The sequence below is a fragment of the Sus scrofa genome, chromosome 14 (assembly GCF_000003025.6).
Source record: "Sus scrofa isolate TJ Tabasco breed Duroc chromosome 14, Sscrofa11.1, whole genome shotgun sequence".
NCBI classification, from domain to species: Eukaryota; Metazoa; Chordata; class Mammalia; order Artiodactyla; family Suidae; genus Sus; species Sus scrofa.
This window is the reverse complement of record NC_010456.5, coordinates 26,597,844-26,621,257: the sequence shown is the minus strand read 5'-3', so window position 1 is coordinate 26,621,257 and position 23,414 is coordinate 26,597,844. Positions and strand designations below refer to the sequence as shown.

Below are 23,414 nucleotides of genomic sequence, written 5' to 3'. Positions count from 1 at the left end.
TCTTTCTCTTTCTGACTTCCTTCACTCAGGATGAGAGTCTCTAGTTCCATCCATGTGGTACTGCAGATACTTTAAACATAGCTATCCAAGAATAAAAACCACTGAGGTGGCCAACGGAAGGGTTTTAGGCTCTTCTTTCACATTTCCCAGGCTTCTGAATGCCAAGTAATTTTTCATTATTCTCTGAGCCTTGTAAATGTTATGCTGCATGGATTCTGAATTTTGTAGACTCTGGATTCTGTTACAGTCCTCAGAAAAGTGTTTCCGGTTTTGTTTTGGCCATCACCTTCGTTGGCTTCAAAAGAAGTCTCTTGGTCTGCAGCTCAAATAAATTCAGTTCTTTTATTCTCATAATTCTTTTATTATGTGACTCATGGGTCTCCAAAAGACATGGGCAAAGTTTATACACAGAATTTGGGGGATTTTCCTTTCTGGCTCTGTCCCTGTTTGGATTCTTCCCCCTCTATTTTCCAGGGGCTGTGATTGTTCCAAACTCTGTCCTCTGGTTCTTCAGACCAGAGAGCGTGGGTCTCAGCAGGAGAAACAGTTGTCCCAAGCAGCAGTGACTATGACTTGTCCTTAGGGGAAAAGCCACCAAAACAGGAAATGTTCCCCATGCCTCCTCCTTCTCCCAAATGTCAGCTCCCTACCACAATTTGCCCGCCCTCCTCTTTACGGCCTTCAGGAAATGTGTCTCGTCCCTGTGTTTGTGGTGCTTCTTTTCATTTTGTATTTTATGCAGAATTTATGGTTGTTTCCTGTGTGAAGAGTGATCCAGTAGGTGTGTAGTTGGCCAAGGCAGAAGCTAAACTCCTTCACATGCTCTTTGAACAACTCCCCTTGCATTGTCTGACCCTAGAAGCCCAGCTCTCCTGCCTTCCCAGATTCTCCTGAAAGTTCCAACACAGTCACCTGAAGGAGCTGAAGGCTCAGTTGGTCCCCGATCACGGTCAGGGCTTCAGGAAAGCTGGTTGGTGATTTTTCTTTATCTTCCAACTCCCCCTTCTGGATCTCGATGCCTCCAGCTTCTGCAACTTTTTTTTTTTTGGTCTTTTTAGGGTCACACCTGGCCTGGCATATGGAAGTTCCCAGGCCAGGGGTCAAATCGGAGCTGTAGCTCCCAGCCTACACCACAGCCACAGCAACAAGCAACACAGGAGCCTTAACCCACTGAGCAAGGCCAGGGATCATACCCGCATCCTCGAGGATACTAGTCGGATTCGTTACTACTGAGCCACAACGGGAACTCTCTGCCACAATTCTATAAGGTCCCATTCCTAAAATAAATTCCCTATTCATAGTGGTTCTGCTCCTCTCATTGGATCTCCACTAAGAGTGGCATTCCATCAGAAATAATTTTGGATTTCTTCTCCTCAGCCTGGTTCCTAGTCCCGGCTAGCCTGAGCTTTAATCACTCTGGTGCTTGGCAGAGATCAAATGTCAGTCTCCTGAGCTCCATGAAGACAACTGCTTCAAGTGGGAAACACTGCAGGCTGAAATCCTATCAAAGAGGGGCCACTCCGGGAACTATTTCAACTTGCACTCACAAGTCCGAGGCAAAGGGGCCGGTGGTGACCCATGATGACTCTTGAGAAGAAAGACACTCATTAGTGTCACCTGCTGAGGAATTTAATGGCCCCCTTAGCATGTTTCTGCCCCTTTGCTGAAACCCAGAAATCTGAGCTTTTCTTATTATATTTCTCTCTGCCATGAGACTATGCCAGAAGATGCCACCAGGGGGCACTGTTGATTCTAGAACCATTTGCGGCTGCCAGCAAGTTAGAGAACTGAGCGGTTTCTCCCATAAATTAACGGAATTGGCATTGCATTGTTCCAAGTGTCAAAACAACACAATCCTGGCCATTTGCCATTTGAAGTTCAATCTCTTTTTTTGGTAACAGGCCATCAGAGCGTTTTAAGGGGAGTCCAGAGCAAGGTAGCCGGTCTCGCTGCAAATTCCTTTAGTTACCTGGATGGTCTGAACCTGAGAAAGGTAACTGCAAAAACGGTGAGTCATATAGAAAAGGTATGAGTGTCTCTCCTTCCCAGAAAGTGGTGAGAGCTGTAGTGAATCATAAATTAAGCCAGAAGGGGCTTTAAAAGGCAGACTAATAATGCCACTTAAATGCTCTGTTGCATCCCACAGCAGTAGACGAGTTTGAATTGAATTATTTCCTAGGAAAGATGCAGAGTTTAGGTCCTCATGAGTAATGACAATAACACTGAGAAAACAAAAGCAACACCTGAGGAGTGAAAAGGAGGAAACCGATATAATGGCTGAACCTACCGCAGCTCAATGCCCGTGACCTTGGAGGTGGCTTTTCTCTGTATCGTCCGGCTGGCGGTTAGGGAGACTGCCCAGGAGTAACAGGTGTCATGCCTGTTCATGGGCCATCCTATGTGCCTGTCTTGTTCTTTCTTCCACAGGCTCTGCTGTCCTTTCTTTCTTTCCCATCTTCACTATTCATCTCCCACGGTCCCAAGGCTCAAACATCACCTCCTCAAAGGTATCAATCAGAATTTATTCAACAAGATTTCTTGAGTGCAGGCTGTTTTCTGGCTCTGGCCTGGGTTCTGGGGAAGTGTCCATGGGAAGAAAGACCTCGCTGAAGGGGGGGGGGTACATTTGAAAGGAAAGGAACTGATAGGGAGGGAGGTGCAGGGAAGGAAAATAACAGATGCAAAATCTCTGAAGAGAGAGTGAGCAGAGCCTGTGCAAGGAACGAGGGTCAGTGTTGATTGAGTGTAGGTGGGCAATGAAATCACCCTGATCTTCCCTGGGCTCTTTTTTTTTGTTTTTGTCTTTTTAGGGCCGCACCCGTGGCATATGGAGGTTCTCAGACTAGGGGTCCAGTCGGAGCTACAGCTGCCAGCCTGCACCACGGCCACAGCAACACTGGCTCCGAGCTGCCTCTGTGACCTACACCACAGCTCAAGGCAATGCTGGATCCTTAACCTACTGAGTGAGGCCAGGGATCGAACTCTCATCCTCAGGGATACTCATCATGTTTGTTAACCACTGAGCCACGACGAGAACTCCCCCTGGGCTCTTATAACATGACTTTGGGCCTGTTTTCTGATGTCCATTCAAGATTCTTGTATAAGTCTATTATCTCCTCCATGATGCTCTCAGAGGACAGGCCCCGAGCCCAATGCTCACCCATAACAATCACCCAACAATTGCTTATTGGAGTTCCTGTTGTGGCTCAGTGGGTTAAGAACCCAACTAGTATCCATGAGGGTAGGGGTACAATCCCTGGCCTTGCTCAGTGGGTTAAGGATCCAACATTGCTGCAATGTTGTGGCTTGGATCCAGTGTTTCTGTGGCTGTGGTGCAGACCAAAGCTGTAGCTCTGATTCAACCCTTAGCCTGGGAACTTTCATATGCCACAGATGTGGCCCTAAAAGAAAAACTGAGACAAAAACAAAACCCCCTTGCTTACTGAATTAAAGAATACAAGACATGGAGAGTGCTACTGCAGCCACATGACCTGATGGTCTACCAGGCAAAGGAGGAGCCCAGCTGAGTGGGTGAATTCTTCAGTGAGTGGGAATGCCTTGTGAGGATGGGTTATCGTACAATGCAGTAGCAACCTGGAAATGTCAAACAGTCATCTCTCATTCAATCTGTGTGTGTATGAGTGTGTCCACTGCTGCATGGCAGTGGCCTCTGCCCATTGAGGTCGTTCAGAGATCCAGGTGATGGAGCTTTTGCCATGAGCTGTGGTGTAGGTCACAGTGACCATGCTTATTCCGAATATCATCCTCAGGGACGGGTGGGTAGCAGATACCTACTACAAACCAAGTGCACGGCAGACTCTCCAATAATCCCACACTGCTTCTGGAAAGATGCAATGCACTGAATGTGGCTAGGGCTGCTTTGTGGTGGGAAGCAGGAAAGAGTTTTCACTTTTGTGAAAATTTCAAATACAAAGAGTTTGGGTAATCGAATTCTGGATAAACCCGTGAAGAGCAGAATCAGGGAAGGCTTGAGAGAACTGCTACACAAAGGCGGTCCCTTAAGGCACAACATCAAGAAGACTTGGTGGCGGGGGCGGGGGGGGTGCTTGTTTAAAAGGCAGAATATGGGCCCCCACTCACAGTCTACTGAACCAGAATCAACACATTAACATGTTCCCCAGGTAGGAGTAGGCACAGCAAAGGCTGAGAATTGACAGCTCAGAGCAGGGATCCAACAGCTGGTGTAATGGGTTTGAATCCCAGTTCTACTAACTGCTAGCTCTGTGACACTGGAAACATTACCTAATCTCGGTCTCAATTTTTTTTTTTCTTTTTTTAGGGCCGTACTTGTGGCATATGGAAGTTCCCAGGCTAAGGGTTGAATCAGAGCTGTAGCTGCCGCCTACACCACAGCCATAGCAACACTGGATCCAAGCCACATCTGTGATCTATGCCACAGCTCACAAACACTGGATCCTTAACCCACTGAGGGGGACCAAGGATTAAACCCAATCCTCACGGACAATATGCTGTGTTCTTAACTTGGCTGAGCCATGATGACAACTCTGTCTGTCCCGTTTTTTGGTTTATAAATGGAGTTAATGACAACGGTAAAGCCACAGGGTTGTTGTGAGGGTTAAAACACCTGCCAAAGTACTTAAAATGCTTGGCACAAAGTAAAAGATCTATCAATGTCAGCGTTGATGATGACCAAGGATGCAGCAAATACAGTTAAGGAAGTGCCAGTGTGACCACTTCCATTTGTAACCTAATCTGAAGCTATATTTAACATAGTTCTTATACTAAATGGACTATCTGTTGACCTTGAACCCCAAGTAGAAGGGTGACAGGTTGCAAATCCACTCACTCTGTGGGTCTCTACCAGGATGATGAGACTCTGGGTACAGGAGGTACCAGGAGGGAAACTGGATCAGAGCATCTGAGCATCAGTCCTAGAAGTCGTTCTCATAAGCAGAAAGTCTCTTGCATCTCACATCTTACCTGGGGAAGCTGGGCCCAAGTTCATTTCAGTGGACAGTCATCTCCATAGCGGTGGAGAGATGCCAGAGCAGCCCAAGGGATTCAGGAGTCATCTGCAAGATTACGTGGAAGTTACAAAGGAATGATTTTTGCAGTGTTTGTTGAAAATAAGAAGCCCTAGAAGTGAAATCTGATACAAAGCACTGGCCTGGAAAGTGGAATCTAGGCCGGATGACCAAGACACCAAGTGCAGGGACAGGGAAGAGCCAAGCACACACAAAACACAGCTCAGTGGGATGATGATCACAGGGTCAACCCCATTTCTGCTGCTTCCCAGGGGGGCGACCTTGAACAAGCCACTTACTCTCTCTGACATCAGTTTCCTGGTCTGTAAAATGGGACTGTCAACAGGATTGACAACAGGATTATGTGGCAATTAACAGGCAGCTAATGAATGATGCTCATTATTACCACTAATACTGGCTGAGCGAGCGGAAGGCGAAATGGGTGAACCTCAGTTTCCTCATTAGTAAAACAGGGCTGGAGATCTCACTCACCAGACAAGCGCTCATCTTTGTGCACAGACTCGTAGGGGCCAGGAACACAGGTTAGCCGTCACTCTCTGCAGAACTGATGTGGGGACGAGGGAAACTGCAGGTAGACGATAAGCCAATAAACACACAAGTGATCAAGAGTGGGTGGTGATGGCCCCAATAAATATTCCCCAAGAGTTATATTCTTATTGGTACAAGGCTGGAATCCACGTGCAGAAAGGTGTGGGCGTGGGGAGGGAGGAGGACCTATTTGTACCCCCCACCTACCCGGCCCCACCGTAGCCAGGCTGAGACCCTAGAATTGGCTAGAGGAAGAGATGATACAAGGGTGATGGATCTTACCAACGTAAAGCCCAATTTTAACTCCTATTAATGGTGACTTTGGGGGCAGGTGGGTTGCTGATTTTCAATGCCACCCCTGCCAGGTACTAGCACGTGACTGAATTTCCTCTCCGAGTCTCAGTTTTCCCACCTGCTTCAAAGTACCCCCAAGACCACTTGCCCTCCAGTCTTCCTTACCTCCCTGAAGGCACCATTAAGTACCCACTTGCTTGGGCCAAAACCCTGGATTCCTCCCACAACCCTCACCCATCTGTCAGCAAGGCTTCTGCCTCCACCTAGAGCAGAGCATCACGGATCCATGCCTCCACTTCCCCACTCCTACCTCGCTCCCCATCCAGGCCTCCAGCACTCTTGCCCTCCTACAGTCAGCTCTTAACTGGATTCCAGGCTTCCTCTGCTGCTTCCTACAGGTTATGCTGTACAAGAGGTCAGAGCCTTTCTTGGGCAGAGTAAGGGGGAGGAAAAAAAGGAGATCATTCTTTCCTCCACCTCTTGGCCTTTGCACTTTAAATTTTCTCCCCTTGAAAAGCTCTTCTCCTGGAAATCTGCCAGCCTACCCACTTCACCTGCCCTCTCTAACATTTTACCCCCAAATCAGACTTGCCCCTTATTCTGTTTTACTTTTATTCTTAATACACATCACTGTCTTAAAGGATAGATTTATTTGTCTATTTCTTTAGCGTCTGTCTCCTAGAATGTAAGATTTAAGAGCTTAGAGTCTTCATCTGATTTATTCACTGCTAGAACCCCAAATCCAGGCCTGGCAAATAAATAATAAATAAGCAATCAAAATGCAACAAACAAATATTTGTTGAATGAATGAATGCTAGAACCCCATATCTGGGCTTGACAAATAATAAATATTTATATTTGTTGAAAAGAATTAAATGTCAAAGCACAATAATAGTACTCCCGTTAGTGTTACTGGGAGCATTAAATGAGATAACATCCTTATACAGTAACAAAAGTGCCTGCACAGAGTTTGAAACATAAGCTTTCCTTCCTTCCTTATTTTCATCTCTAATAGCAAGCATTCTAATAGCAAGGGCTTGCCATTCGATATGCAGGATGACTATAGCTGCCACAAGAGGCCAACATGTAGCCTTCTTTTTCATATTCTTAGTAACATACACCCATAGATCCTCTGTCTAGAGGCAGAATCTTGTAAGAAGTTCCTGACTAAAGTCACAATTTGTACCCCTCATTTTCTGTGAGGATAAGAATTTGGAATTTAAGCATTAACAACAACAACAACAAAATCTGAACTTGCCTTTTTGACTTACAAGCCCCAGGCCCATGTGGAAACAGTGGGTTTCCTCTTTCCAATAGCTCTTCTCTCCTATAAATCATGTTAATTGCCTCCATGTGCCCACAGCCCACAGGGAGTTTTGCAATAGCCTTTGAGGAGATTAGTGGTCTCTGATGTTGGTTATGAAATTCAGAAAAGCATCTGGAAGTAATTTAAGTTAAGGAATTAATGATTTGGGGGTTAAAAAATACATGCTTTAAAAAAAATAAATACAGGAAACTCTTAGCCCATGAACCTCTAAGTTCACACCTCTATTTGGGGGGGATGGGGCAGGGGTTTCCTACAAAAGATAAATCGACCACATCGTCTCTTTCATTTGTATGTTTGGTTTTTAGAAGGTCATATGATAGGTTAAATGGGATCCTAAACAGATTTGTAGAAGAGAAGCACCCATTACCGCCCATCCTTTTATCGGTTCTGGAAGAAGCAGGCAGTGGTCTCCTACAATTGATATAAGGAGACTTTGTGGTCTCAAAACACATCTGAGACTCAGAACACCCGCGGAGGGCAGATGCCTTAGGGGACTGGGAAGTGGATTTACTTGGTTGAGGCTCCTTTTCTTTTCCTTCTCATTTTGAATTTTTCTGTCTTTCCCTGTGGTTTGTTCAGTTTCCCCCTTGCTGATTATTTGAACCTCAGAGTCCTGGTGCACAGCCTATATTTGGCTTTGCAGTGGAGAGTACAATGTTCGGTGCCAAGAGGAAAGAAATGATGTGTGTGGGGAGGGTGGGGGCTGCTCTTCTCCAAACCCACCAAGGAGAAGAGCAGGGGAGTGGCGGCATCATTGGGGTTTTGCTGTTGCTGTTCCTATTATCAGACAGGAGGGAAAGAGGATGAAACTGATCCCAACCTCTCAGTCGGAATGATGGGATATGTCGTATTTCTCAGTGAGGCTAGAAACATTTAGATGAAAAATACTTATTCTCCAGTGACTTTCAAGCTAACAAATAAGAATGAGAAGGAAATGTGCCTTCCACTTTAGGCACTCGAAACTACTTTATGACTGCTTCCAAAGACTGTGTATACACTGGCTGAATAAACTGAAGAACTGGGCAACTGTCAGTATAGTCCACTTAAAAAATGATGAGGTTCTGCTACCCAGGCCTATTAGAACCAAGATTTTACAGTTATCTTTCTGGCCTGGCTAGTTTCTCAGCTGCCTTCTCCCCACATCAGGCAAGCAGAGTGGACTAAGAGAGTCAGCTGAGCCCTTTTCCACTGGAGGCTGTCCAAAATTCCAGGTGTACCCAGCTGGGGGAAGGGCTCCTGAGCCTTTGCCAACCCTCTGTCCCCAATTTCTCTTGTGCTTGTTTCAGGATCCACTGTAACTGAGATGGGACAGGAGCAACTGATTTGTAATGCTCAAAATCTTTCATTTTTGTTTCTTTACATCTTAGGGATTTTTACAAAATTTTTTTTTGGAAGTTCATTCCTGGTTCTGGTGACCAGGAGTGATGGTGACATATGACACAGTGGGCTTCTTTATCCAGGCTGGACTGAGTCAGCCCGGGTGAGAGTTGGGTCTCTGAGCCCTACCCCTGCCCCCAGGAGCCCAGGACACCAGGAGAAGCTGTAGGGTGTGGGGGAAGCTCACCAGCGAAGGGAGGGCTGGGCCTTCAGGGCAAGGCTTCTGGGCTCAGAACGCATTGCTTTGCACTCACGGACACGAGAGGGAGTTGGGGTCCTGCATGCAGATGGTTCAGATCCCTGGGAGGCCGATGAGGCCAGAGCATCAGTAACCTAGTGGGCACACAGCTTGAATCCAAGCGAGGAGAGAGGGCAGCGCCGGAAGAAGAGGTACTGGAACAAAGTGGAGGGTCCTTGTCTGAAGCTGCAGAGAAAAATCTGTTGCAGGAGCAAGGCTGACTGGAGAGGGTGGGCTTTCCCCCTGCCTCGAATAGTTAATAGAAACAGGGGGCGGGCGATATCCACCAGTAGAGAAAGATATACAGTGGAAAATGAACCTGTCACCCCGTGTTCCAGTCCCTTTCCTGAGATACAGCCATCATCTTGCTTTACACACACACACACACACACACACACACACACACACACACGCACATGCCTCTGTATAAACCATGTCCCTCTTGAGTCTGTTCTGCACGTTGCTTTTTCCCACTGAATAATCTCTTGGAAGGTCTCTCCGCAACCGCTGCATGGGACGCTGAATTCCCAGCTCTCACGGCCAACATCTGCGGACGACCTGAAGTTGAGGTGCGGGGCTTGAGGGCCACCCAGCCCTGACCCAGGGAGTATGGCGAGGGGAAGGGTCCAGCTCCATCTTGAGCCGTGGGTACCTGCGCAGAACTCTCCGGAACGCGAGCCGCAGGCGAGGCGGGCGGCTACAGGGAAGAGGAGGGGCCCAGCCGGCGCGACCCCTCGCCTTGGCGTCGCACCCCGCTTCCTGCATGCCTGCTCCCTTACCAGCGCTCTCGCTCCTGGCACTCTCCGTCTCTGGCCAGGGGCGGGGCTGGGGGCGGGGCTAGGGGAGGTCGCCCCCCCCGGTGGGCGGGACCGGTGGGCGGCCCGCGAGGCGGGGCGGCCCGGGGCTGCGGCGGCGGCTAGAGAAAAGTTGTCTCGGCCAGAGCGTGAGCCGCCGCGGGATCCTGAGCCGCCACAGCGTGCAGCGGCAGGGGCGGGACGAGACCACTGGCTCCGCAGCCCGGCCGGCCGACTCGCTGCCGGGGGTGGCCCCGGGGCATGGGACAGCCGGCGGGCCCGCGAGTGGGCGCTGCGCCCCGGGCAGGCGGCGGGCGGCCTGAGCTGCCGGGACGCAGGATGCGCTTCGAGGGCGCGGCCCCCGGGCCGGTGGCGCCGCTGTGCTGGGCTCTGAGCCTGGTGCTGGGCGCGCTACTGGGCAGAGGTAAGGTCGCGGCTTCGGTCGCGCCGGCGCTCTGGAAGTTCCTCGCGGTCTCCAGGAGCCCGGGCGGGGGGAGCCGAAGGGTGGGGGTGTTGGGGCATGGGTGAGGGCGCTGGTCTCCGGGCGCGTTGTAGCTCCTTCCCTAGAAGCGGATCCAGTTTGGCGCCATATACTTGGAATTGGGGAGAATTCGACTGGTCCAGTATCTCCTGGCTCGGGGTGCTTCCCGAGGGTGAACAGGGGGCGTGGCCGAGGGACACTGTGTTCACCGTTCCCGAGTTCCGTGAGGATTTAACGCAATCCCAGCACTGTCACAACGTGGAGCTGGGGGTCCAGGAGCGGGGAGACGGGTTCTTCGAGCCTCTTGCCCCCTAACCTGGCGTCCGGGTCCCCAGCTCAGTCGGCTCGGGACTGGTGACCCACGAAGGCAGACCCGGCCCTTTGCGTTCCCTTTCCTCCACCACAGGGTCCGGAGAACCAGCGCTGGCCCTCAGAGGAATGCGCGCTCACCGCGCAGCTCCCGGGGATCTCCGCTTGCGAGAAACCTGGGACCCCGTCGGGGCTCCGGATGAGGTGCTGTGCGGTCTAGATGCCCGCAGAGGTGACCGTGCGGGTGGGAGAGTTGAGGTGCATCTCGGGATCAGTCTTGCGCTTCCCAGCAACCGGGGGGGGACCGTTCGCCTCAGTCTCCTCATCTCTGCAATGGGAACGACCACCCTGCTTCGGGTTTAAGAGGATTCAGGGAGGGAACGCTTGGCGCCCAAAGAGCTCCAAAAGGTTTACGTTATTGTGCCGATTATGGTTACGGTTACGGGCGTTTGGGGCCGGGGCCGGCAGCGGGAGGGGCTGGGAGAGGCCCTCTCTTGGAGCCTGAGAGCCTCCGGCGCCGTGAGCCTTCCCCGCCCGGCCCGGGCGCCGCGGCCGCGGACAGGCGGGGAGGAAGCCCCGCTCCTCCGGGGATGGCGGCTGCGCGCACAGCTGCCGGGCAGACAACCGGTGCGGGTCGGCGCCTGGAAAAAATGCGGGGGGGGGGTGCCGCTTTTCCACCGCCGGTGCCCTAGTCTCGGGGCCATTGGTTAAACCGAGGTGGGCACAAGTGTCCCTGCCCTTCGCTCTGCGTCGCGGCTCTGGCTCCGGCCCCGGGCTCTGAGCAGGCAAACCGAGTTCAGGCTGGTGAGAATCACCGCTCTCTCCCGCCTAAAGCTCTTCAGCCAGAGCTGGAAAAGCATTAGGAGAGACAAGTTGCCAATTGATGTTAAAAAGTAGCGTTTACTCTTCAAAGTCATTGCGCGCCGGCCGGAATTCCAGAAAGATCGACATTCCTTAAGGCTCCAAGTTCCCAGACACACCAACCGACAAAATTGCTTTTTAAATTGTATCTCTTTCTCTGAGAGCTCCTGGTCAACAGGAATGTGGTGCGTGTGTGTATATGTGTGTGTGCGTGCGCGCGCCTGTATAAAGGGATTGGGGACACATCTCTGTTTTATTCCTAAGGCAAACATATCAGAATCTGATAGCCTCAGTTTTGTTGTTGGCTCAGAGTTCTAGCCTTCTAGGGCTCAGTTTCCCCACATATAAATTGGCTATTCCAAAAGGAAAAAAGAAAAAAAATCTTTCCCATAGTCCCAGCAATGTTTCGGGAGAGGAAGAGCACTGGAGAGGAAGGTGGTGTCGTTTTAAATTGAGCCAAGAGTGAAAGTCTCTGATCAGGTTTTCTCCTTCTGTGAGAGGATTTAGTCAGGTTAGCACTCCGGCTGCTGAGTGTCCTTTGTAAAGTAAGTTGTGGACTTTTCTTAATTAAAGCTCTTATTCCTTTTCTCCCCCCATCTAGAGGATCTTACGTTTGATTTAGAGAAGTGGCCAACTGCAATGTCCATGTAGAGGAGGCCAGGGGCAGCTGTTTTGTTGGAAAGTGGAAGTGGAAATTTTGTTTTGGAGATGCTCTTTACCTATTGGGGGGAGGATCAGGAGGAGAGCCCCCCCAACTTGATTTGGTGCGGTTTTTCTCTCCCTGCTTTTTTTTTTTTTTGCTCCAGGATTTTCTCCATGTGGTTTGGGGATGTATGGGTCTGTAATTCATCCTTCAGAGTATTCTTCCTTTCATTGTTTCTGGCATTCCAAAGCAGCAGTTCATCCCCTGCCCCCACCCCCATTCCTCTGCAAAGAAAATGTTTGCTCAGTAAGATTTGTTATAGAGAGAAAAGTTTTCTGACCCTCATTTAAATTTGTGCTCTCTTAAAAAAAAAAAAAAAAAATCCACTGCTGAGTCTTCCTGCCCAAGGATTTAAGTGCTGATTTCTGGAATCCTTGAAACCACTGATCAATTTTTAATACCAATAAGTAAGATCAGTTTCAACTGTGGATTTAAGGCTCTGCAATAACTCAGGGTTTGGAACAGAATCGTTGTTCTTGGGAGGTTCCTTGAATAGACTAGGGTGCTGGAAGAAGGGAGTCTTCTAAGATTTAAGACTTGGGCCGAGACAGGTGAAGTTCAGTGTCCTTGAGTTCCATGTTGAGGAACTGGCCTGGTAGAGAGCAGAGAGGCAAGGGCCGTGGTGGGTCAAGACTCCATCAGAGATTCAGTGATGGTTGTCAGTCACATAGGGGTCCCAGGAAGGTCATACAGGCCCAAAACTCTTTTCTGAAATCTGAGGCCAGGTGCATTTCACGATTCAGAAGATAGGTAGGTACATAGGCAGATAGAGACCCAAGGTCATTCACATGTATTGTCTGACATGCATGCTCAAGCTGGGTGTGGGTTTGTGCCTGTAATTGTAATTGTGCATCAGTCATTTGCGTGAAGGATGGACTATTCACATGGAGGAGGGTCAAGACCCCAAAGAGCCTCATTTTACTTTAGAACAGCCTTAGTCACCAAAGGAATTAAAACCCAAGCAGCCGACTTTTGGATTGTCAGAGCTTCGCGAACTTGGAATTGCTGATTTGAGATTTGGGGCCTGGGGCCGGCTTTCTGAGTGGGAGGAGGTTGTCAGGGGGAAGAGGTCCTCCTCTGCTCCCCCATGTGCACGCTGACACAGGGGCCCATGCCTGGTCCTTCGTATACTGAAAGTACGCATGTGTTCATCGCACTTAGCATGCACCCCTTCCTGCCCAAGCTGAAACTCCCTGCTGCATGGAAGCTTCTTAGAAGTGATTTCAGCTTCTCGGAAGCCATTCCGCAAACCCCCAGCCCCCTGGGCTTGTCCTAGATCTCTGCTCCACACTCAGGACTCTTGACCAGCGCCTGCAAACTTCATGACCTGCAGACAAGCACTGTTCTGTCCACAGTATTTTAAAAAGATTGAATGGGCTCCCTCAAATTGAGGAATTCATATATAAAAATCAGGATGTACAATTTCCCCTAAGAGTGTGGGTGCTTGGCTGACCTTGGGCATACAATCCCGTTAAGAACATTGTACCAAGAGTGGGTTTCCCCCTGCCCCTGGATGGGGTGTTTATTAAAGGCCTCTCTTCCCCTCTTACCTGCCTGCCCCTTCTCCTGGGCCATTTGAATTTGCACCTCCAGCTCATCCACTTTCATCTCTACATTCCTTGTAAGCTTAATGACAAAGGTGGCTGGAGGCAGACAGAGAAGAACTCAGAACTTTCAATTATATTAGTAGTTAGCACTTTCTTGAGCAGGGGTTAAAACAAAGCCTTTGGATGTATTAGGTATTTCATACATCCATAGTCATGAGAAGCAAGGTTAATAAAAATGAATCTTTGGTATATTAATTGGAGTGAAAGGGAGCATTACTGAATTAATGGAATAAATGGAAAATCTGATTGATAGAATATTTTTACAGCAATCTGCTTTGTTTAAAAGTCAGCTTTTATTAATGTAATTTGCATACAATAAAATTCACCCTTTTGAGGATGGACCTTCAGTTTGTATAAAGGTACATGGTCATGTCAACACCAACACATTTAAGGTAGAGAACATTTCTATGACTCCCCTAAATTCCTGGTTGCCCCTGTCTAGCTGCCTCCCTTCCCTACCTGAAGCCTTGGGCAACCAGTGATCTGTTCTCTGTCCTTATCGTTTTGCCTTTTTCATAATTCTATAGAAATGAGATCAGCAGTATGCATCTTTGAGTCTTCTTTCACAAGCACAGTGCATTTAATATTCACCTATCAGTCTGTTCCTTTCATTGCTGAATAATATTCCATCAAATGGATGGAATGGATACACCATTGTTTCCTCGTTGAAGGACATTTGGATTACTTCCATTTGTGGTGATTATGAAAAACATCACTGTAAATATTCATAAATAGGTTTATACATGAATGTGCTTTCACTTCTCTTGGGTAAATACATAGGACTAGAATTACTGGGTAGTATGATAACTAGACACATAACTTTATCAGAAATTGCAGACTTTCTTCAAATGTGGGCGCATTTTGCATTCCCACCAGCAATATATGAGTTCCAGTTGTTTCATATCTTTAGGACTACTTAATGTTATCCAATTGGTTTTGTTTGATTTTGTTTAGCAGTTCTGATGGGTGTGTAGTACTTATCTTTGAAGACCCCCCCCCCCTTTGGCCATCCTGTGCATATGAGTTCCTGGGCCAGGGATCAGATCTGAGCCATACTTGCTACCTATACTGCTGTGGGAATGCCAGATCCTTAACCCTTAATGTGCTGGGCTTGGGGATTGAATCTGCATCCTAGGGCTCCAAAGCTGCCACTGATCCTGTTGTACCACAGCAGGAATTTCCATTTTTGAAGTTTAACTTCAATCCTATGATGAATGATGTTGAGCATTCTTCTACTTACTTGCCATCCTTATATCTTCTTTGGTGAAATGTCTTTTTCAAATCTTTTGCCCATTTTGATTGGTTGTTATTTTCATATTGTTGATTTTTGAGGGCACTTTACATATTATGGAGTACAAGTCCTTTTTCAGATACGTGTTTATAGATATTCTCCCAGTATGTGTCTTTGGAGGAGCAAATGATTTTTTAATGAAGTTTGATGTGCTAATTTTTCTGTCAGTAATTGTATTTTGGTGTCACATCTAAGAAATATTTGTTTAACCTAAGATTTACAAGGATTCTCCAACGTCTATAATGATGTTTAAGTATTTTATATTCCTGCTTATTTTTTATCTTTTGGTTCTGTCAGTTACTAAGATAAGTGTTGAAATCTCCAAATAAGTTTTGAGTTTGTCTGTTGTTCATTTCAAGTCTGTCAGCTTTTCTTTTATGTGTTTGAAACATTGTTTTAAGTACATATACCCTTAGTATTTTAATAACTTCTTGGTAAGCTGACTCCTTTCTCTTTATGTAATATCCTTCTTTATTCTTGGAAATATTCCTTATTCCAAAGTCCATTTCACCTGATATAAATACAGCCACCTTAGCTTACTTTTGATTAATATTTGCATTGTAATATCTTTCTGTCTTTAAAAAAATCAATCTGTGTCTTTATATTTTATGTTGATTGTTTATAGATAGTATGTAGTTGGAATTTGCTTGTTTATCCAGTCTAATCTCTTCTTTTAATCATTATATTTAGACCGTTTATATTTAATGTGATTATTAATATATTTTATTAAAATCTATCAGCTTTCTTTTTGTTTTATGTACCATCTGTTCTTTATTCCTTTCCCTTCTTCTTCTGTCTGCTTTCATACTGACAATATTTTTTTATGATTCTATTTTATCTCCATATCTGCTCATTATTTATTTCTTTCAATTTTAGTCATTGTCCTAAGGTTTGCAAAATATATCTTTAAGTAATCAAAACCTGCATTTCAGATTTTCATACTGCTTTATATGTTGCATAAGAAGCTTAAAACAGTATGTCCCTAGTGCTTTTTTTCCTCTCCCTGTAATCTTTTTCTTTTTTTTTTTTTTTTTTTTTTTTTTATTTTCCCACTGTACAGCAAGGGGGTCAGGTTATCCTTACATGTATACATTACAATTACATTTTTCCCCCAGCCTTTCTTCTGTTGCAACATGAGTATCTAGACAAAGTTCTCAATGCTATTCATCCCTGTAATCTTTTTCTTTCTTTCCTTCTTTCTTTCCCTCTCTCTCTTTCTTTCTTTCTTTCTTTCTTTCTTTCTTTCTTTCTTTCTGTCCTTCCTTCCTTCCTTCTGTCTTTTTAGGACCACATCTATGTAAATTCCCAGGCTAGGGGTTGAATCAGAGCTGCAGCTGCCAGCCTATGCCACAGCAACCCCAAATCCAAGCCATGTCTACAGCCTACACCACAGCTCATGGGAACCCTAAATCCTTAACCCACTGAGTGAGGCCAGAGATAGAACCCAAGTCCTCATGGATACTATTTTGATTACCACTAAGCCACCATGGGAATCCCTATAATCCATTTCAAGTGCATTCATTTTACACCCTGGGTTTGGCTAAGGGGATTTTTACTTACAGATTATTTGTATGTACTTTGAAGAAGGATACAAGGTATGTTCAATTGGTTTGCCTTTGTTTCTGAGTGGGTACTTTTGATATCCTTGAAACTGTTTTCTCTGCAAGACTTTTATTCTGTTTCTTACCTGTGTGCTGAGCCGAACAAAAGTGTTTCTACACCTTAGGGATTTAGAAATGACTGCCTTTAAGGAGAGGACAAGGGTAACACACAACCCTGCCAGAGTCTGAACTAGCAAAATTTCCAAAACAATGATTATAGCTATCTCCTGAGTGAGTGAGTCCTTGTCTTCTGCAGTATGTACATTTCTTTTTTCTGATTAAGGATGCTTTTAGCAGTATATTAAGAGTGTTAAGTTTACACTTGCAAATGTCTGGAATCCTGGGCAACTCAGTTGATGTAGAAGACCATGTCATCTCTATATACATTTTTAAAATGATTATAGTTGACATATAGTATTATATTAGTTTCAGGTATACAGTGAGTGATTGGACGTTTATATATGTTATGGATTGATCACCGTGGTAAGTCTAGTAACCATCTACGACGTTTTTGCAGTCGTATTGACCGTGTTCCCTATGCTGTGTAGTATATCCCCATGACTTACTTATTTTATAATCGGAAATTGGTACCCCTTAATCCCCTTCCGTGAAATATTTTTTTTCTTTCTTCTTTCACACCCTTCATATTGTCAGCAACATGGGGAGCTATTATTTATGGATTAATTAAGGAGGTTTCATATCATGGAAGCAGAAGCTTAAATTTAAGCATCTGTTCTGCTAGTTTCTGGATGAATTGGTCGGATGGCTCCAGTTAGTAGCAGAAACATTTCACAGCCACCTAAGGAATAAGGATTGGGAGCTTATGACCCTGAAAGTGCACTGAAGGACCAGTTTCCTCAAAGTCTGAAATTTACCAGGGGTCCCTGTAGTTATAATTGATGCCTGGCTTCAGGGCACCACTGCTGGGATGCAGGAACTCCAATTATTTTATTTATTTTTATCTCAGAGCTCATGTTTTAGGTTCTGAGGAGATAGCATCCCTTCATCTTAGCTGAACTTCTGAATCACCTGGGAAGCTTAACAAAAGAAAAAGTGCTGGAGTTCCCATTGTGGCTCAGCTCTGGTGAACCTGACTAGTATCCATGAGGATGCAGGTTCGAGCCCTGGCCTCCCTCAGTGGGTTAAGGATCTGGCATTGCCATGAACTGTGGTGTAGGCTGAAGACTTGTCTCAGACCCAGAGTTGCTATGGCCATGGGGTAGGCTAGCAGCTGTAGCACCAATGCTACCCCTAGCCTAGGATCTTCCACATGCTGTGGGTATGGCCCTAAAAAGACAAAACAAACAAATGAAACTAAATGCTAATCTCCAGACTCTTCCCCTAACCAGACTGAACCAGGATCTTTGTAGTGGTAGAGTGGAGGTGGGCTTAGAGGCAGGGTTGATCATTTTCATCTTTTAAAGGCTCTTCAGGTGATCCTCAGGTGTAGCCAGGGATGAGAACAGGTGACCTAGACCCATCCCTGTCTAGTAAAGATGAAGACGGTCTGATGGATAGTTCCACCATTTTGTATTCAAGGGAGGAAGGTATTTTTCCCAGAGAAAAATTGAAGAACTATTGCAAAAGAGGGCAAAATGGGAGTTCCTGCTGTGGTGCAATAGGATCAACAGCGTCTCTGATGTGGGGATGAAGCCTGGCGAAGCGGGTTAAGGATCTGGCATTGCCGAAGCAGCTGCATCGTAGGTTGCCACTGCGTCTTTGATCTGATCCCTGGCCTGGGAACGCCACATACTGAGGGGTGGCCAAAAAAGTAAAAAATAAATAAATGAATAATAATAATAAAAAAATGATGAGATGGAGGCTGGACACCTAGCAAATGTGCAGCAGAAATTGGAAGAAAGGGCAGATCTTCTGAGCCTGCTTTATTGGAGTGTGAGAATATTTTCATGAAAACAATGGGCAGGAGGCACTTAGTACAGTGCATTCATTTCTTGAGGCTGTTGTTACAAATTACCACACTCTGGGTGGTTTAATATAACAGATACTTTCTCACTTCCAGTTCCAGAGCCAGAAGTCCAAACTCAAATGCAAGCAGGGCTGTGGTCTTCCCATAGACTCTAAGGAAGGGTCCTTCTTTCCTCCTTTCAGCTTCTCTTGACTTCTGGTTTCCTTGGCTGTAGCCACATCCTTCCCATCTCTGCTTCCATCTCCATGGGGCCTGCTTTGCACAACTGTCCCCTTCCGGTCATATAAGGACGCTGGTCATTGGTTTACGGCCCACCCTCATCCAGCATGACCTCACCCCAAGATCTTTAACTTAATTACACCCCAAAAGACCCTGTATCCAAAGAAGACCGCACCCATAGGTTCTAAATGGACCACCACTCCACTCATGACACGTGGTATTATCCAGCACATTGGAAAAGTTCAGTAAATCATAGCCATTTTCATATGATAATTATCAAAGCCATGGAGTAGAAGAATCACCAAAAAGAAAAAAATTTAATAGAAACTACCCATAGAGGTTTTTTTTTTTTTTTTTTTTTGTCTTTTTGCCATTTCTAGGGCTGCTCCCGTGGCATATGGAGGTTCCCAGGCTAGGGGTCGAATCGGAGCTGTAGCCACCGGCCTACGCCAGAGCACAGCAATGCAGGATCCACGCCACGTCTGCGACCTACACCACAGCAATGCCAGATCCTTAACCCACTGAGCAAGGCCAGGGATCGAACCCACAACCTCATGGTTCCTTGTCGGGTTCATTAACCACTGCGCTACCATGGGAACTCCTGAGAAATTTTTTTTTAAATAACTGAGAATAGTGTAAAAAATAAGAAATTAGAAGAACAGTGGATTTGGCAGTGTCAGGGAAGAGGAAAAGCTCAAGTGTGAGGGGGGCATTTATTATCCACCTAAACAGAGAGCCAGTGGTTTATATTCTGAGACATCCCTTGATGTACTTCATGCTTAGATACAGCTTAGACCTAATTCCTGTTGGCTTAGTTTCATAATACTCTTGATACCGTCTTCAACAGTCCTTCTCCCTCTGGGGTCGCAGAGTCATCAGAACCATCCCAAGCAGCTTCCACACCCCCCTCCCCCACCTCGCTTCCCTTTCTCGCCTAACCCTGCCTTTGACTCTTTCCATCTTCCTTGCTCAATCGGTCCCTCTGGCCCCTTAATTATAATGTTTGTTCTCCACTGCTTTTCCTCACCATCTCTGTGGACTCAGATGCTGTTGAAATGTAGATATAACACTGCCCACTTTGGCACGCGTTAGCAGTCCTCTGGGGCAATAAGGGATTCTCTTATTCTCAAAATAAACAGAGGCGTTTAAGACAATCACTCCACCCCCAGCACAAGCACACGGAACAGAAGACCGGTTCTGTTCTTATCATGGAGTTCCAGCTTCGTGATGATTTTAAGCCAAAATAGTAAAAAGTAAATAAATAATTAAACCCTCATACCGTAAACAGGATGTGGCACTGGAAACATGGTTTTGTCTCCATGGGAAACAATGAACTTGTGTTGGAGGCCCTGAGACCAGGCCTCCCCACCTGTCCAGTGGAATTGGTCTTTGAATAGGCACCAAATCATTTAGTTCGTTAGTCATGACCCCTTTAGTTGCAGATGCTGAAAAACACAGCCTACATCTATGGTTCCAAAATCAAAATATATGTAAATAAAATAGGAGGAGCATTGTTGGAAAAAAATGTATTAGATCAGATAAATAAAAAAAAAACCCAAGTAGGCTTCAGGCATGGCTGGATCCAGGCATCAGTCAACGTCACTAGAGACTGTTTCTTTCCATCTCTTGTCTTCTCTGTCCCCCCCTCCCCTTTTTGGCTGTACTCGTGGCAGGTGGACACTCCTGGGCCAGGGACCAAACCTGAGCCACAGCAGCAACCTGAGCTGCTGTAGTGACAACATTGTGGCACCAAAGAGAACTCAGTAGTCTGCAACTAGTCTCCAAACATCAGCTTCTTACTCCTCCTCAGTGGTCCAAGAGTCCTTGATCTGGGGCGTTTTATTCCCTCTCTCAAGTGTCTTTTGACTTCCTCTTCTCCAAGCACACATGTTGCTAAGGGTTTGGTTCTCTCCATTTTTTTATTCAATTACTGCTAATCCTGTAGCAACAGTCCTTACTTTAATGACACAAGAGAAGGACCACGATGCCCTGCACCCCAGCACACACCAGCTGCATCTTGGTGTCAGAAGTCCCCTTTTCAGACTCCTCTTGACCAGCATATCATGTTCTTCTCTGTTCAGAACCCTCCAGAGGCTCCCATTGTATTCAGCTCTAAGCTGAAGCCACAGTCGCCAGTGATGTCCAAGGTGCTATGTGAACTCTGACCCCCAACAGGCTTCTGACCTCATCTCAACCCCAACACCCTCCCATGCACACTCTTTTCCAGTCCCATTGGCCCCTTGCTGGGTCTCACCACCCCAGGAGGCTCCCACCTTTGCACATGCCTGCTGTGGAGTAACATCTAGATACCTATGAGAGCCACTGTAAGCCTCTTCAGTTCCACGCTCAAAGCTCATCTTGTCGTAGTCTGTGCCATTTGCTCTTCTCCATTATGGCACCTTCTATGCTCTCCCCCTTTTTCTTTTTACAGCCACACCTGTAGCATATGGAAGTTCCCAGGCTAGGGTTCAAATGGAGCTGTATCTGCCGGCCTACCAACAGCCACAGCTACGCCAGATCCAAGCCGCATCTGCAACCTCACCACAGCTCACGGCAATGCCAGATCCTAAACCCACTGAACTGAACGAACATCCTCAGAGAGACAGTGTCAGGTTCTTAACCTGCTGAACCACAGCAGGAACTCCTCTATGCCCCTTTCTATTGTGTCTTTCTTTGCGCTTATCACCACTTGATAATCTGTGGATATGACTTATTTGTTGAACCATCAGCCTTGCCGCTAGTGTTTAAGTTCCCTGAGAATAGAGTTTCTTTTCTATTTTGTTCATTGTGGCGTATCTCTATGTTACTCATCAGCCCCAGAACCCAGCTCACAGCCCTTAATACTCAGTGAAGGAGTGAGTGAACATGACTTCATTCTGTCCTTGGCTTCTCATAGTATCTGTCTTTCAACGTGAGTTCACCTCTTAGATCTTTATAGCTCAGAAAAATGAGGAGGGAAGTTTGATGTGCTGGAAATGCCTAGAGAGCCACCGTTTTATCAAAGGTCTATAAATGAGAATAGAATCCGTCATTATCCTTTCTTTCCATCAGTTACTCCAGAGAAGTGTCCCTTGGATTGAAGGTGAGAAGGTCCATGATAAATCTGTGATGTTCAGATGAGCTGGCCAGAGGCAGCGTTTTCAAGTTACTGACTATTTGTAAGCGGCCACACTTGTCTGTACTCTCTGCCTCTTTCTTTCAGTCAAGAGAAAGAGGGGCTCCTGACTTTGCAAGTAATGAGTTCCTGGAAGTGGCCACATAAAAGATATCAACTTAAAACCGAGACCAGAAGTTCACTGTAAGCACTGAAAAACATCCTTTGTGTGTGTGTGTGTGTCTTTTTAGGGCTGCCCCTGCAGCATATGGAGGTTCCCAGACTAAGGGTCAAATCGGGGCTGTAGATGCCAGCCTACACCACAGCCACAGCAACACAGGATACAGGCCTTGCCGGTGACCTACACCACAGCTCATGGCAATGCTGGATCCTTAACCCACTGGGCAAGGCCAGGGATCGAACCCATGTCCTCATTGACTCTAGTCGGGCTCACTAACCACTGAGCCATGATGGGAACTCCTGAAAAACATCCTTGATGAGGATTCTCTCTTCACAAGTGAGTAAATTACTGAAATAATGGAGAGTGACTGCAGATGGGTAGAAGATGTCTTGTGGGAATGGGGTGGTGAAATAGTCATCAGGTATAGCTTGATCCAGGTGCTCAATTATGACATAGAATATTTTTTCTCTAGTCCTTTGCTTTGCCTTTCATTGTGTTGGCTTCATTTTTAGCTTCCAGGTGGTGATCTTGGCAGTCCCAGGTTCCTCCCCTTATGGAATTAAGGTCAACTATCCTTTACATAATACCTGATGAACCCAGGAAAGGTCTTACTATGTCTTATTGGCCCTTTTTGGTTCATGTGCCATTTCTGAACCTGTCAACCTGGTCTGTAAAAGGCAGTGTCCTCTAGTTATCCTGTTTGCAAGCTGTGGGAGGAGTTTGCAAGGGCTGGAAGTAGCGTGTAGAGAAAGTTGGGGTGCTGCCACCAGAAAAAGGGTGAATGATTGGGGCCATAAAAAAAAAACAATAGATAATCCTACATCCCCAGATTCAGGAGTGAAAACAACATAGGTAGACAGACAGAAAAGTCATGCCAGCAAGTTGTCTGTCTTTTCTGCTCACAAATCTACCTGAGTTTGTGGGTATGAACAGGAGGCAGAACTGAAGATGTGTTTTCCTAATTGAATTTGTGTCATACTTGCCTGAACCAAGGAGAAGCAAGCGTCATTTATCACTTGGCTGTCAACCTATCCCTCTCTTCAACATTGAAGGCAAAAAAGGATGAGGGCTGCAAGTGATGGGCCTGAGAATTGGTGGGAGGGCGAAGACAGGACCCAGATGGAGTTTGAGTCAGTAAGTCAGGACGTCAGCCTCGCCTGATCCTTCCTTATTGGGAGGCAAGAAGAAGGCATGGTGTTCACACCAGCCTGAATCAAATTTCTGCTCTCTTGTGTTGGTCTGGGCATGCTCTTTGTTCTCACAGAGCCTCAGTTTCTGAATCTCTGCAGTGGGGCCAGAAGACATACCTCAGAGTTATTGGAAAGGGTCCAATGGGCTAGTGTACATTTGGCTTTTTTCCCCCATGCGCCCACATCCCAGACACACTCTCCATCTTGCTCTGTGCCCTGGGAGGCTGACCTCTGCAGGGGGCAGTTCCTGCACCTGCTGTATCCCATCTGGAGAACATCATAGAGGTTGCAAAGCAACCAGGAAGAGAGAAGGGCTGGAGTATTTTTGCTCCCCCTGCTCCCGGTGACTCTGTACCCCTATGGCT

The 23,414-nt window shown here is 46.6% G+C and overlaps 1 protein-coding gene and 1 long non-coding RNA gene across 2 annotated transcripts in view; one reads left to right on the top strand and one right to left on the bottom strand.

The window, feature by feature from the left end:
• LOC106505914 lies at nucleotides 1,178-9,126 on the bottom strand. Its single transcript, XR_002338795.1, has 5 exons — nucleotides 8,741-9,126; nucleotides 5,499-7,287; nucleotides 4,963-5,054; nucleotides 2,288-2,574; nucleotides 1,178-2,175 (listed from the first exon to the last, which is right to left on the bottom strand). It is a non-coding gene; the product is annotated as an uncharacterized LOC106505914 (long non-coding RNA).
• TMEM132C (transmembrane protein 132C) overlaps nucleotides 9,709-23,414 on the top strand; it is a 401,997-nt gene continuing 388,291 nt past the window's right edge. The window contains exon 1 of the mRNA XM_021072420.1: nucleotides 9,709-10,009. Within this exon, the coding sequence (XP_020928079.1) occupies nucleotides 9,847-10,009 (163 nt within the window). The 5' untranslated portion in view covers nucleotides 9,709-9,846. The remainder of the gene's footprint in view (nucleotides 10,010-23,414) is intronic.